This window comes from Ovis aries, chromosome 18 (assembly GCF_016772045.2).
Source record: "Ovis aries strain OAR_USU_Benz2616 breed Rambouillet chromosome 18, ARS-UI_Ramb_v3.0, whole genome shotgun sequence".
Lineage (NCBI taxonomy): Eukaryota > Metazoa > Chordata > Mammalia > Artiodactyla > Bovidae > Ovis > Ovis aries.
The window spans coordinates 56,088,632-56,104,482 of NC_056071.1; the positions used below are offsets into that span (position 1 = coordinate 56,088,632).

A 15,851-nucleotide genomic window follows, 5' to 3' on the forward strand; every position below is an offset into this window, starting at 1 on the left:
AGGCTCCTCTGTCCATGGCATTTTCTCAGCAGGGATACTGGATTCTTTACCACTGGGCCACCTCCATGCAGGAGACGCAGGAGACCCAGGTTGGATCTCTGGGTTGGGAAGATCCCCCCTGGAGGAGGAAATGGCAACCCACTCCACTATTCTTTCCAGGAAAATCCCATGGACTATGGTCCAAAGGGTCACAGAGTTGGATCCCTGGATTGGGAAGATCTGCAGAAGGGAATGGCTACCCACTCCAATAGAATTTTCTGGAGAATTCCATGGACAGAGGAGCCTGGCAGGCTACAGTCCACGGGGTCACACGACTGAGCAACTGTCACTTTATCTTAAATATTCAAGTGGATACTTTTTTGAAAAGCAAAAGAATCATGGAGACAGGAAAGAATTCTCCAAACAATCTTCTATTGTTGAACATCAGGGCAGTGCTCTCCTTTTACGCTTTGCACAGATGCCCTGTCTTGTTTTAATTCAGATCTGTTGATGTTTTTGCTTTCACTTAGAACATTCTCTCTTCTGATGGTGTGCCATAGAAATTTTACATGGAATAGGATGTTATTATTGTTCTCAAGATGGATCTGAGTTTTCTTAATAGAGTAACTCATTGAAAGCCACCATAAAATCTATATAAGCTCAAATCAAAAATAATTTCCTCAGTTCTTATGTGTCAAGAGTAGATATTCTGCTGAAGTGCATGGAACACTCCCACAGTGTGGGGCATACCTGCATATTCAAGCTGTGAGAAATCATGTAGGTGAAAGGTTTTCTTTTAAAGATAGCTTAGTTGTGGACTGGAGGACAAAGGAACAGCAGAGGTACGGCTGTTGTTTTTAATTCCCAGTTACTACTTACGTGGGGTTATTAGTATTAGTTGAGTTAGTAGTAATCTGATCACTCTCTGGGGTGAGAGGTGGAGATACTATTTTGAGGATCATTTTGATAATGCTTTTAGTAATTACACTTAATGGGTATTGTGGGTTTTTTTGTGTTCTTTTGTATTCATTCGGGAGTGCGTTTTTTCAATGGCATATTTGTCTTAAAGGATAGAATTCTTCCTTCTATAGCCATCATCCTTTTCCCCTCTGATTTAAGTTACATCTTTATATTTTGAACCACTCTCTAAAATCATAATGGGGTTTTTCAGTTGGCAGCTATATAAAATGAAGACGGAAAGTTTATTAAGATTTTAGTTGTACATCTTATGTAAATTACACTGGATGAAAAGGCATTGATAAAAAATAATAGATGATTTTCAAGGCTTATATACTTTTATGCCTTTTAATACCCCAGACTCTCTGAGACAACCTCTGTAATTTTAGAATTCTTTTTTTTATTAATCCTGACTTCTACAATTAGCTATTAGCTCTCACAGATCAGATACTTGAATTTGGCCTCAAATATTTTAAAATTAATTTTTACTGGAGTCTAGTTGCTTTACAATGTCATATTAGTTTCTACTGTATATCAAAATGAGTCAGACATATGTACACATATATCCCCTCCCTTTTGGACTTCCTTTCCATTCAGGTCACCACAGCGCATTAAGAAGAGTTCACTGTGCTATACGTAGATTCTCGATAATCATCTGTTTTACACATAATATGAATAGTGTGTATGTGTCAATCCCAGTCTCCAAATTCCTCCCACCACCTCTTTTCTCAACAGAGGGTGAGATGTTTGAATGGTATCACTGACTCAATGGACATGAGTTTTAACAAACTCTGGGAGATGGTGAAGGACAGGGAAACCTGGTGTGCTGCAGTCCATGAGGTTGCAGAGTCGGACACAACTGAGCAGCTGAACAACAACAAAACCGTTAATAAATAGCTGGGGATTGCATTCACTGGGGAAACACTTGTAAAAATCTGTAATGAAGTATATTAAATCGTAATTTGGCAAATCCATCCTCGCCATGAACTTGAGTCATCCCTGATTAACCATTTCATTTCACAAACTCTAATTTTTAAAAATTAATTTATTGATTGCTGAACCCCTCTGAGGTGTCCGTCAGGAAGCTAATGCTGGAGGTGAAGTGCATCCAGTCTGTGGTCTCAAAGAGCTTGTAACCGGTTTAAAAATAGGCGTGTAGATCCTTGCAACCTGAGGTGATGACTGTGGCGGTGGGAATGTGTGAAAGTTTTATGTGGGGGACAGAGCAGAAGTCAGGGGACATTATCAGCACAGAGGGCAGGTGTGAAGGAAGTGGGACGAGAAAGACCGGATACTGAAGGATCTCAGAGGGCAATAAACAGGTATAATATTCACTCTGAGGTTGATTGTTTTTCTGTTTTATGATATGTGATATGACATAATGATAGAAGTCCGGAAAATCCACAAAAGTTCAAAAACTGTCAAAAAGTGCCAAAGAATAAATAACATGACTTCAGGGTAAATCTGACTATGTTGATATCTTTCCTTCCTTCCTTGACTGAATGTGTACCATGTCAGTGTTACACAACTGTCTGGGTTAAATGAGAATCTCTGTGTTAATCCCAGGACTATGATTCTGAATTTCTGGTAGGAGTGAACTTTCATGACTAGCAAGTCCCATATATCCAGAGCAAACTGTCACTAAAGTAAAAACTAGTGAATCTAAGCCAAGTTAATAAAATTACAGATTACTGTTACTGTCCAAGTGCTCTTAAAAATAATTATCCTTTCAATTTCTTATTAGTTTATTTGTGCAGATGCTGGAACCAAACTAGCTGAGTCCACAATCCTGAGCAAGCAGATGATCGCCTCTGTACCTGGAGTAAGTCCTGAATGAATTAATTATCTACATTTTCTATTTCTTCTCATTTCCTAATTTGGCAAAGAGGCATTTTTGGCCTGTGTCCTGGTTCACTTTTGATGGAACAAACGCTGTAAAAATTGAAAACATATTAGCATCTTGTTTAAAAGAGCACTGGTGAAAATTTAAATTAATCTCTGCCCCTGGAAACTTTTAATTCTAAGAAACAGGAATAAAATTGAAGCATCCAGTTAAGGAAAGAAATTATCAGACATACAAAATAGATTTAATTAGAGTTCAGTTTTTCCCAAGTCAATTTTCTTATACTCGCTCCTGTTAGCCAATTTGATTTAACTACTGCCGGAAAGAAATAAGCATTGTAATACCTTGTTTTCCTTTATAATATTTCCTCTGAAAATTTAAAAAACTTCTGTTATCATTAACTAGTGAACTATTTGGTGAAATATGTTAAGATTCTCATAAATGGAACTGGATATTAGAAACCGCAATAACTTATTAAAGCAAGGTTATTTCAACAAACTGAGAAACTGCAGAGATTTAAATTGTTAATGGAAAAAAGTCATTTAAATTTTCAACAAAAATATTTTAATAAGATAAAGGGTCACATAATCTTCTGCCCTAAAATAAGAACTCTATTGTTTTAGGAAAATTTCCCATGTTTTGATCTACTTCAGTATCATAATTGTTGGATATTTGTATATTGGATTGGCTGAAAAGTTCATTTGAGTTTTTCCGTAAGATGTTATGGAAAAACCTGAATAAACTTTTTGGCCAACCCAATACTTTCTAGTTCTTTGCTAGTATTGAATAACATAGTATATAACATCGTATATAGCATATATACAAAGATCCTCTTCACATTTATTTCGAGTGATATTCTTGGATAAATTCCTTCATCAGTGAGCAGGAATATCTTCATAGTACATGTTCACAAGAGGTTTTTATTAATTTATATTTGTAAGTATACTAGTTTTGCCCATAAAACACTAAACGTTACTTCAATTCTTTTTTGATGTGGAGAAATATTATGAGAGAGGAAAAATAACAGTCATTCAACTCAGAGATAATGTTACTGCTAACATATTAGTTCTTTCTTCTTTTTCTGCATATATTTATTTAAACATAGTTGAAACCATAGTTGAGATATAGACGCAGCTTTAGCATCATATGTCTTAAGCATTTTCCCTAAAGTGATACCATCTCATACAAATGCACCATATAACAATAGTTGATAATATGGGTTTTGATTTGCAGCAGAGTTTGAGAACTGACATTTACTAGCCGTGTGATCAAGAAAATTATTTAATCCATGATTCTTTGATTTACGTTATCTGTAGAATGGGCTTTGGGCCTAAGATCTAGGTTGAGGATTGAATGAGATAATGCATGGAAAGCACATTGACAAGGTGAGAAACATAAGTAAGTGCTGTGTGAACATTAACTATTGAAAATAATATTAATGGAGGTGAGGGGACAGGACTGTCATGTTTAAGGGCACAAACTTATAATGAGCAGTAAATAAGTCCTAGAGATATGATGCAAGTACAGTGAATATAGACTATAATATTATATTATAATAATCAAACTTGCTAAAAAACTAAAAATTATTCCTACCAAATGGAAAAGGTAATTAAGTAATGTGATACAGTGCTAATTATCACTACAAGGGCAGTCATATTACTGTATGTAAGTGAATTGAATTGACATATTGTACACCTTAAATTTATACATAGTTATATGTCAAATATTTTTCAATAAAAAAATAAAACACACCTAAAAGTTTAAAAAGCACTATTAATAAGCACTACATATTATTGGATATTTTAGTTATTTTCAATATTTTACAATTATAACTAATGTGTAATAAATATCTTTGTGCTTAAATCTTTGCTCATATTTTAGACTATTTTTTATAATAGATTTCTGGTAGTAGAATTGATAGACCTTGGGTTTTTTTTAAGGGTTCTTGATAATTGTTGGGCAATACAAGATGCTTGCATTAAGCAGAGATAAAATCCCAGTTCTTAGCGACTTAGCTCAAAAAAGTTTATTGTTTGCTTGTGTGAAGCTTAAAAGGGTGTCCTGGTTAGTAAGGGGAGGAGGACTTTCACATGAATGCACAGAGGTCGGGTTTCTTCCGTCAGGTGCAGCCCCTGTAATCAGCTGGTGATTGGGGAAAGAGGAGAGCTTATAGTGCATGGAAGGTTTTCATGGATCAGGCCTAAAAGTGGTACACATTTTTCCTACTCATGTTTCATTAGCTAGAACTCAGTCACATGGCCGCACCTGACTGCAAAGGAGGACGGGAAATGTGGTCTAGTGCATCCTAGGGAAGAAAAAAATGGTTCTGTGGGTAGCTGGCCAGTCTTTGCCCAGTAGTCACTGGTTTCCTCATTTAACTGTCTAAACTTCAATATTTGCTACCTATGTGGTAGCTAAAAAATAATATCCCTAATATATAAAGGTTTATTGAAATCAACAAGTAAAAGTCAAATATTCCAAAACAATAAAATAGCAAGTTATAGATCTACATATAGAACCCTTTCCAATGACCGATAAGCCACTCACAGTAAATCGTTTACCATGACTAGCAATCAGTGAACTCTAAATTAATGTAAAATATAAAATATTTAAAATATAAAAATTAAAACCATCTGGCATATCAACAAATTTTTCCTAACAATGAAACTCACTGATGATGAAGTAAAACAAGCATTCTTATAAGATCCTGGTGGTAGTCAGTCTTGCTGAAGAACACTGTGACAATCTATTTCTAGGTACATGTTTGAGAAAATAAATATAGAATTATCTATAAGCACATAAAGCAGCATTTAAAATAGCAAAAATATAGAAACAAAATTAATGTGCAACATTAGGATATTATTTAAATAAAATAAGATACATCTTCCCTGTTTGCTCAGTAGTAAAGAATCTGCCTGCAATTCAGGAGACATGGGTTTGAATCCCTGGATTGGGAAGATCCCCTGGAGAAGGAAATAACAACCCACCTCAATATTCTTGCCTGGGAAATCCCACAGAGGAGTCTGGAGGGCTGCAGTCCATGGGATTGCCGAAGAGTTGGACATGACTTAACAACTAAACAAAGTAACAGCCCATCTATAAGATGGACTATTATGTGGACCAAATCAAATTTAAGAATATTTCATTGGAAAACATTTATGATGGATTTAATTTAAAAGCAGATTAGAAAAAATAATGTCAATCTTATAAAAACTTTATAAGTTTGTATGTTATATGCACTAAAAATATTTGGAAGGAATTATAACAGTGGCAAAATTCAGAGGCAGGAATTAGGATTATGGTGACTTTTCTTAATTTATATTTTCCAAGTTTTCTGCATTGAACACGTGTTATCTTTATAATTCAAGAAATGTAACTATTATGGCCATTTTTCTTTTCCTTACTTTATATTTTCCAAGATTTCTGCATTGAACACATGTTATCTTTATAATTCAAGAAATGTAACTTTAAAATCAGATACAAGTTTTGAGGAAAAATTGGATATGAATCATTTCAATTCATGTTTTTGAGATCAGAGTATGTTTTCAACTCATTTATCATCAGCTTTCCCATTGAAATAAATGTAGGTCTTCTGAAACAAGCTGAGCTTGTCTCTATGTTTTTTTAATTTTAAAATAATGTGTAAGATTATACCTATGTTTTGCAAAGTAAAAAACTTATGTGGTTTATTTTATAACTGGCTCACTGAAGTTATCTTGGCTAGAAAGTGTATTGTAAGACTTTTATTAGATGTAGTTACTCTAGAGCAAAAGTAACTGGCAATAGTAAATTCTTTCCTCTCACATTTTTGAAATTCAAAGGTAAAAGACAAATATCGAATAATGCTCCAAGTAATTATTTTCTGTGACATTTGCCTAGTTGAAATGGTATAAAATATTGCCTATGAAAGAAACAAATCCCTTCCAGGAAATTCAGGAGCAGAGTATATGCTCTTATTTGCATGACATGTGAAAGGTCAGAGAAAATGGAATAAATCGGGGGGAGAAGTCCTTTCTTGCACTTAGGGATTAATATTGCCAAAGCAGGAGCACAATAACCTTTTATAACTCCTTCACTTGATTTAAATTAAAAGAAGAAAACCTTAGAATGTATGAAATGCTTGGAAAACACTCTGGCAGAGCTGCCAATGACCTTATTTTACTGTTTGTTATCCTGTCAGAGGAACTGACAGGCGTAACATTCTAGAAGAGATAGAAGGTGATACAGTTCAGTGCTGTGCAGATTTACATGAATATGGGAAAATGAGAGCCACTGGGTGAGCTAGTTAAGTATATAATGTTTCAGATTTTCCTAGAGACTAAGAAAGGCCTTAGCATGGTATTCAGATGGCTTCAAAGAGGGCCTGCTTTTGATCCACATTATATCCAGTCTTATGTATGGGTTCTCTGGTACAGCTTTGATGTAGCAGCCTGGCTGTCCATTTTCCTTTTCTGTGCGTGTAATCCTAAATTCACTGCCTTGCCCTGAGAGAGCAGGTTTATTCCATTTAATAACCTGAAACTGTTTTTTTTTTTTTCTTTAAGATTTCTCAAACATGCTGCTAGTAGTGGGGAAGATGACTAGTTTGTTTCTTTCTCTAATTTTCCCTAGTAAGAATTTAGCAATACATTCATCTACTTAATAGTGTACCTACTATATTATAAGAAGTTATAAGTGCTTGAACATAAGAATTTTTGAGTCTTTCAGCAGACACAATATTTGTTTGTGTCCTTTTTTGCTTTTGACAGAGAAAGATATCCAAGATTATGGTGGTAGAATTTAGTGGTACATATTTTGCATGTATCTGAGATTCCCTAGAGTGATTAGGTGTTACTGCTGTTTTATGGTAACTCATGTCGTAGAGACTGATATTAGTGGCTTCGCACAGGCTGTCTTTATATATCAGCCAGTTAACAAACAAACAAAAATCAGTTAAGTCACCCAGTGGGAAAAAAAAGCACATAAACCCTGTCTCCCATAGGCTACCCCTACTTCTTTGCTCTCCACCACAAATCTTTTAATTGTTGTCCGAAGTGGGGGCAGCCAGAGACTATGGCTGAGAGTAACAGAGTGAGTCAGAGATCCAGAAAGCGAAACAGCTTATTAGTAGACAGCAGGAAATCAGAGTCAGGCAATCACTGCGGTCAGGACTACAGAGCTGGCGTGACTTGGAGCGCGTGCCCAGCGGTGTCCTTGTGTGTTTCAGTGTGGGACGGCGGCCATGGAGTGCGTGCGGCAGTACATCAGCGACGTGCTGGACTTCATGGCAGACATGCACACGCTGACCAAGCTGAAGGTAAGGGGGCTGCATCCCCTCATCTCTCAGGGGAGCGAGAGGGGGAGGCATTCTCAGGGAACTGAAGCGGCCAGATGGAAATTTATCCTTACCTGGAGAGGTAGCAATGGCAGTGTTGAATGAGCCCATGTCCTGGAACTCTGAAGCACCAGGTTTGCCTCTGCAAAGAGGGGATGGAGAAAGGAAAGGAGATTTCCACAGTGGTGTCAGTTCTGTGCATACCTTTATTTTTGCCCCATTTATTCAGTTCTTACCAGGCCCCGTATTGTAAAATATTCCCATTTTATGAATGTAGACACTGAGGCCTGGAGTGGTGCAGTCTTTTGCTGAAGGTCACACTTCTGATAACTGATGGAAACAGGGGTGACCTGAGACTGTGGGGACCTCCTCCAATCCAGCCTCTTTTCACTGTACCACCCAGTGTCATTTAATTACCTTGAGCCTTAGTTTCCTCATTCGCAAAAGAAGTCCAATGAATTCACTTAAATAAACCTAGCTTTGTTGACCACTACACGATTTGGTGTGAAATAATGCATGTGTTCTTGCCTGGAGAATCCTAGGGACAGAGGAGCCTGGAGGGCTGCCGTCTATGGGGTCGCACAGAGTCGGACACGACTGAAGCGACTTAGCAGCAGCAGCGGCAGCAGCAATGCATGCGAAGAGACTTCTGTAAACTTTAGTTTGTAGGAAATGTGTACACATTATACAAATATAAGCTGTTTATGGTTTTTATCTGTATCAAAGCTATCTTCTTCCAGAAAATAATTAAAGACAAAGCAACATTTAATTTGCATAGGGACAAAATCTTAGTGAGGTTGTTGAGGTTATTGATTGCTTTGCAGGGTGGAATGAATTGCTGATGCCAGTCAACGTCCTTGCTGTGAGTCAACTAGGCAGCTAAAAGACTGATAGTCAGAGATTTGAGGAAGACCCAGGAAAAAGAGCAGAAGAAGATCCAAACATGGGCCAATGAGCAGCCAGGTTGCAGTCTGGCACTAAATGTGGCTTTTTGAGAAACAGGAGCTGGTTGTCCGAGAAGTTTATCAGCTAAAACTACAGTCCTTTCAGCACCCAGCTCAGTTTCCAGACTGCTCAGATAATCCAAATGTTTCTTGGGCGTAGGGATAGGTGGAGACTGAAATAAAAATTTAAATTGACGATTTCTCACGATATCCAAATCCAGTCATTTCTGAGTAAGCGTCCCTAATGTTTGGTCATGCACAGGTTACTGATTGCTAATCCTGGCTGCTCACACTGAGACAATTTTGATGTCTGAAGAGGAAATATTATCTAAACAGCTTTATAGCCACCTTGAAAATACAGAGAAAAATGTTAAGAAGGAACCATGATGACCAAATGGTTGGGGACTTCTGACCTAATCCAACTCTCTGAATTTATATATTAGGGAAACAGATCAGAAAAGTCAAGTGGCAAGTGGCTTATCTAAAGTCATGTGAGTTTAGGACAGAACTGGGTCTAGAACTTACGTCTCATCTCCCAGTTCAGTGTTCTTTCCACTAAGCCACACTGAGCAATGAAAAAATTCACCAATATGTCTTGAGTAACATGCCTGACATCATTCTAGACATTTAAGGATGTGATGATGAAATTTATAGTCTGACAGTGATGGCCAGTTTTAATGAGAATTTCATACAAACTAAAGTGAAATTGTGACTTTCACAGTTGCTATGAAAAAGGGGTAGACAATGGCATGAGAGCTTCTAATAGGGTGAAATGGCCTAGCCAGGGAAGTTAGAAAGGCTCATAGAGGAGGTCAGGCTTCCCAAGTGGCTCAGTAGCAAAGAAGCCGCCTGCCAATACACAAGATGCAGGAGACACGAGTTCAGTCCCTGGGTTGGGAAGATCCCCTGGAGGAGGAAATGGCTATCCACTCCAGTATTCTTGCCTGGAAAATCCCATGAACAGAGGAGCCTGGCAGACTATTAGAGTCCATGGGTTTGCAAAGAGTCAGACATGACTGAACGAGTGAGCACATACGCATACAGGGGAGGTCAAGGAAGGCCTCTGTGAGGAGGTGACATCAGAGTTAAAATCTGAGTAATGAATAAGGTTAACTAGGTAAAGAGAGGCAGAAACAATATTTCAGGCAGAGAAAACAGCATGAGTGAAGGCCAGTGATGGGGGGTGGGGGTGGTGGAGCATGGAGAGCCAGTGAAGCTGGACCACAAGGATGAAGGGGTAAGGTGCAGAGGTCTGTAGTGTCTAGACTGTCTCAGGTTGTTTAGGCCATGATAAGAATTTTTTCCCTCTTTGTCACAAAACCCCTAAAGAAGTTCAAATCAGTTGTAGCTTGGGAGTGATGATAGAAGGTATGGATATGACAACCTGATCTTTTGTGAAGAGTGTCCTGAAATGTCCCTGGGTACTTTGCCAAAGTCACAAAAACACCACTTGGTTTTGTAGAGCCACATGAAGACATGTTCCCAGCCTCTGCATGAAGATACCTTCGGTGGACATCTCAAAGTCGGGCTGGCTCAGATTGCAGCCATGGAAATCTCCCGGGGCAACCACAGAGACAACAAAGCTGTGATCCGCTATCTGCCTTGGCTCTATCATCCCCCTTCTGCAATGCAGCAAGGGTAAGACCCTGATTATTCTGGCAACGAGGCAGGAAACACCCCTGAGCTTCCTGGGGCTCAGTAAGAGCTGCTGAATGCACTGAAGATCTAGAGGATAAATATGATTGGTTGGAAAGATGGGATTTGAAACCAATTTCCATACTTATTTGATGACCCAACAGCATTTTTTGAACACAAGTACTTCATGACATATGGGCTTCCCAGGTGGCTCAGTGGTGAAGAATCTACCTGCCAGTGCGGGAGACACAGGAGACTCAGGTTAGATCCCTGGATCGAGAAGATCGCCTAGAGAAAAGAAATGGCAACCTGCTCCAGTATTCTTGCCTGGGAAATTCCACGACAAGGGAGCCTGGAGGACTACAGTCCATTGGGTTGCACTGAGCACATTGACATGCTGCCAGTAAAACTTGTGCTTGTACAAAAGCCTCATTCCTTTTGATGGGTATTGAAAACTTGGAGCTTAGAACTACCACTTCAACTCATAATTTCCACTAGTTAAGTACATTGATAGGTATTTATTTTAGTGCTTACATCGCCTCTGCCTTCAGTGAGCTTAGATTGTAGCTGGAACAGAATCTACAGCAGAGATGAAATAGAGTGCAAGGAAGTGTGAGCACCCGACCCTGCCTGAAGGGAGGCCGAGAAGAGAGAGGTGCCCATGGACTAATTCGTTTGAGAACTCAGAGCAGGCTTGGCCTGCCATCTTGCATGAGCAGCTTCCGGGCTAGAGGAGAGGTTTGAAGGTGTGATGGAGGGAGGGGGAGGGGGATGGGGGGGAGGAGGCTGGAGGAGGGGGAGAACAGGAAAATGGGTGGCTGTGTGTTTTAGCTCTTCTATTCCTCCCCTTCTGGTGGATATATTGAGAACTCTCTAATGAGAAGAAAGGAAAGAATTTAGAAAGAGAAACTAATCAGAAAGGCAGCCAGATTTATGGAAGAATGATATTTAATCCTGTGTCACTGAAGGCTGCTCTTTGCTCGAGAAGCTGAGCTCCAGGATTAGAGTGGGAAACAAGAAAAAAACATTTATCACTTCATTGGCACTTTGTTGCTTTGGTGTTTTATTTTATGTAATTGCCTACAAGGCCATACTTTTACACCCCTCCATCAGTGTTTGTTGAGCAGCCAATGAAACAGAAAGCCCAAAACAACTCTAACACTTCCTTCCTCCCTAATAGACCGAAAGAATTCATCGAGTGTGTCTCCCACATCCGGCTCTTGTCCTGGCTGCTTCTGGGTGCCCTTACCCATAATGCGGTGTGTCCCAATGCCTCCTCTCCCTGCCTACCCATACCTCTGGATGCAGGTTCCCATATTGCAGACCATCTTATTGTTATCCTGATTGGATTTCCAGAGCAATCAAAGGTAAGTGATTTCTGCAAGATTAAAGCCATACGCATCAAGATTGCTAATGGAAACCCTTATCTGCCAATTACGTTTCTTCTGAGAAGGAAATGCACCTTATCACTTGCCCTCCTGTGGCTGCTCGGAAAGCAACTTTGTGCTAATGCCTTATTTAAAGTTGTTTAAATTCCCAGACTATCTTCTCTTCCCCCTAAGTTGTTTTTCGGTTTACTTTTATGAAGATAAATTATAGAGGCAAGCAAGAGTTAGCTTCCTAGGGATTGCTGTCTCAAAATAATGAAGAAAAATAAAAGGCTCGAAATATAATAAAACTTCCATGATCAGTTTTTATAAACAAATATGAAGTGGAGGGAAATTTATTCTCTAATTTTTTATGCACTGTCTTTTCAACTCAAATCTCTAGAGATATATGAAGATACAAAATGAAAATAAGGCCAGTTGGGAACTCACTAAATTATATATGGGAATCACTTACACAGAGGAACTTATAAATTGTAGAGACGGGTGGTGTGCTTAAGGGAATAAAGTAAATCCAAGGCTTAGCATCAATCATGAGCCTGTACAAGCAAACCAGACAACTAATACTGCTCAGCTGTGAGGAGCCTAAGTCCCCTCACAGAGCCTAGGCCAGTTCTAGGAGCTCATGGTGGTTTTGGGAACAGCTGGGATTTAGGCTAGCTAGGGCAAGCTTCACCAGCAATAGATTTTTTTTTTTTAATTCTGCAATAAAATAGAGCACCCATCCAAATTACCTGAATGATGTTTACAAAAGGAAGTAGGCAGTCGGTTCCTAATATTTCAGCCCCAGCTGTGTTTGATTCCTAATGATGGTACTTTGTAATTCTGTGACACTGAAAAGTTACTTAACCTGTCTGAGCTCCAGGTTTTCAGCTGTAAAATAGATGAGGTGGTGTGAGAATTATGAAGGTAAACTGTGACTCTTGAGCACAGTGTTTGGGATGTTGCAGTTGCTCCCTCAGTCGGCACTTACTCCTAGTTAGGAATCCTGTCTCTACTGCTGCTGCTTCTGCTGCTGTTACTAGCGGTACGATTCTTAAGCGCTGGATAGTGCCTCATTATATATCACCTCATTTACTCCAAGCTACAGCTCTCTGAGGGGGGTACCATTACCCCCATTTCACAGAGGGGCAGACATCCTAAAACGGTGGAGTGGTTGTTCTTGCTAATCTAGTTTAGGGATAGGAATGTCACTTTCATTAAAGGGCAAGGGGGTGGGAGTGGGGGTTTCCCTGGTGGCCCAGTGGTAAAGAATCTGCCTGCAGTGCAGGAGATACAAGTTTGATCCCTGGTTCAGAAAGATCCTCTGGAGAAGGAAATGGCAACCCAGTCCAGTATTCTTGCCTGGTGAAGACACAGGAGCCTGGTGGGGCCATGGGGTCATGAGAGTTGGACACAACTGAGTGACTACACCACCACCACCACCACCAAGGAGGTGGGCAGATTTATTCTGCAAACCAAGGTGCCTTCTGTCTGAAAAGATATTTGGTCTCTAAGTGCCCTCCCACTGACTGAGTGAAGAGCAGACTATTTGAAGGTGATGAATCATGAGTTTGTATCTTGGAGACAGCTCCGCCAGCCTCGGATCGCTTGAACTGCATGTACTTTGGCTGTGCCCTTTTGAAGGCCAAAGTCACGCAGGGAGAGCTCCGTGGAGCGCCTCAGCCCACTAGAGCGTAACGGTTCCCTGTTTGCTTCCTCTGCAGACCTCCGTGCTGCACATGTGCTCTCTTTTCCACGCATTTATCTTTGCCCAGCTCTGGACCGTATATTGTGAACAAAGTGCCGTAGCTACGAATGTCCAAAGTCAGAATGAATTCAGCTTCACAGCGATCCTGACAGCGCTAGAATTCTGGAGTAGGGTGACCCCCAGCATCCTTCAGCTGATGGCCCATAACAAAGTGGTGAGTTCACAGATGGGTTTCCCCTCTTGGATAGACTCTCAAAACGTGTAAGCCACTCTTAGTCCTCACAGTATGTGCTTTTTAAAGACCTCAGTTGTAATAATATGTAAATGGATTGGTGAATTTCTATGTGAAAAACAGGATATTCTACATGCATAATAATTTTGATGAAAAACAAAGCAAACAAGTAAATTCAGTTAAAACAGTGTTTGTTTTCTCTGCCTAGTGGCAAAGGAAACGTGTGTGAAACTTCTACCTTTACAAGGTGTCTTGTTCTATAAAGTCAGAGAGTTAGGAAGGGGTTTTATATTATTTTTGGATTCTAAGGCAGTCTGGGGAAACTGTGGTCAATTAAGAGCAGACTGACTGTATGTGTTAATTCCACTTAGAGCAAAAAATCTGAAAAGAGTTTCACCTTTTTGAGTTGCTCTCCAAGGACCTAGGCTCCTTAGTTTTCAAACCCAGTTGCATTTTAATGCAGATGGTTTACCTTGTTGGAAAAGATCTGAGGTATGACTAGCATGGGTCCATGTCTTTGAACAAGCTTGGCTTAGTCCAGTAGAGTTAAGATTGGAAGGTATATGGGAGGAATTTCCAAAGGAGCCCTCTAGTTCAGTTTGCTGCTTCGGAGGAGGATTCTCAGCTGGGAAGGCAGCATCCAGTGTCTTGGTTATGGGCACTTCATCAGTAGAATTCTTATCTGTGAAGGGCAAAGGGCCTGGAAGATCACCATAATGATGATCCCACTGTGCCCAGAAACCCAACAGTTCACTGTCCACAAAGGCATTCTGGAATAGTTTTTAATTGATTGAATAATTAGTCTCAGAAACATTATCTTTTAGCAGTGAAGCACTTTCTTTAGAGAAGCAGATATTATTAAGCAGTTGTGTATGGAGGGAGGTGTTTTAATTCAGCTTAAAGGAAATTTATGTGAAAACCTTAGGGTGTGCAAACAGTTCTGACCACCACATAGATAATTACGTTTATTAGATGGCAGAGTTTGGGACTGAAGAAGCATGTGGAGGTCAAGTTTTCTATTCTGCTCTTTTACAGACAATGAAACTGAGACCTTAAATTTAAACTAGAGATTCAGGGTTTCCTTCTATTGTCACTAGGGTTTTTTTGGTATCATTAATATCTCTCCTCTAAATCTCTTTCAATATTCAAATGCAGGAAATGGATGTGTTACAGGTGAATCTTGTACAAGTCATGTTACAAATGAATTTGAATTAATTTTAAAGTCCAAAAATTTGGTTAAACCATATAAGCCAGTCTGGTAAAATCTCCCCTGGAGTGTTTAAAATCTAGCCATAGGGTTCTCAAATGAGGGATTATCATTTCTATTGTATTTTTGAACTGCTGTAAATATGGCTGCCTTGTTCCATGGAGAACAAAGCCTCAAACACAGATGGTGCAATAAATTAAACAACCTCTCCAAGTGGCGAAACTGTGGTGAAAGCATCAAGATGGAGAAAAGGACCTATGCCCAAGAGTTCTGCAATTGGAAATGAAGGAAGCAGAAGCCATTTATCCTCTGGTGTGAATTGCAGCGTGGTACAGATTAGTGAGGTCAATACCTGAATTCCGTTGGCAGCCTGAGTTAGGTGAGCAAGGCATGACAATTGCAAAACCTCTGCAGTTTATACAATCCAGTTTCTGGCTGAAGTTTTAGAGATGAATAAATACCATTCCTTGTCATCCTCTCTGGTTGTTGTGCAGAAAGTCCTCATGGGCACAGGGCATGGGTTTTTCTGTGGCTGCAGACTGGGAGTGGAATTGATTTTCATATTTGTTGTTTCAGATGGTAGAAATGGTGTGTCTCCATGTGATTAGTCTAATGGAGGCATTGCAAGAATGCAATTCGACAATTTTTGTCAAGGTAGGAAATTC

General features: G+C 39.5%; 1 protein-coding gene across 9 annotated transcripts in view; it reads left to right on the forward strand.

The window, feature by feature from the left end:
• UNC79 (unc-79 homolog, NALCN channel complex subunit) overlaps positions 1-15,851 on the forward strand; it is a 274,446-nt gene that overhangs the window by 241,354 nt on the left and 17,241 nt on the right. For all 9 annotated transcript variants that reach the window (XM_027957343.3, XM_042235396.2, XM_042235397.2 and 6 more), the window contains 6 exons: positions 2,681-2,758; positions 7,986-8,075; positions 10,500-10,675; positions 11,853-12,039; positions 13,764-13,961; positions 15,763-15,840. In XM_027957343.3, coding sequence (XP_027813144.2) covers positions 2,681-2,758; positions 7,986-8,075; positions 10,500-10,675; positions 11,853-12,039; positions 13,764-13,961; positions 15,763-15,840 — 807 coding nt within the window. The remainder of the gene's footprint in view (positions 1-2,680; positions 2,759-7,985; positions 8,076-10,499; positions 10,676-11,852; positions 12,040-13,763; positions 13,962-15,762; positions 15,841-15,851) is intronic.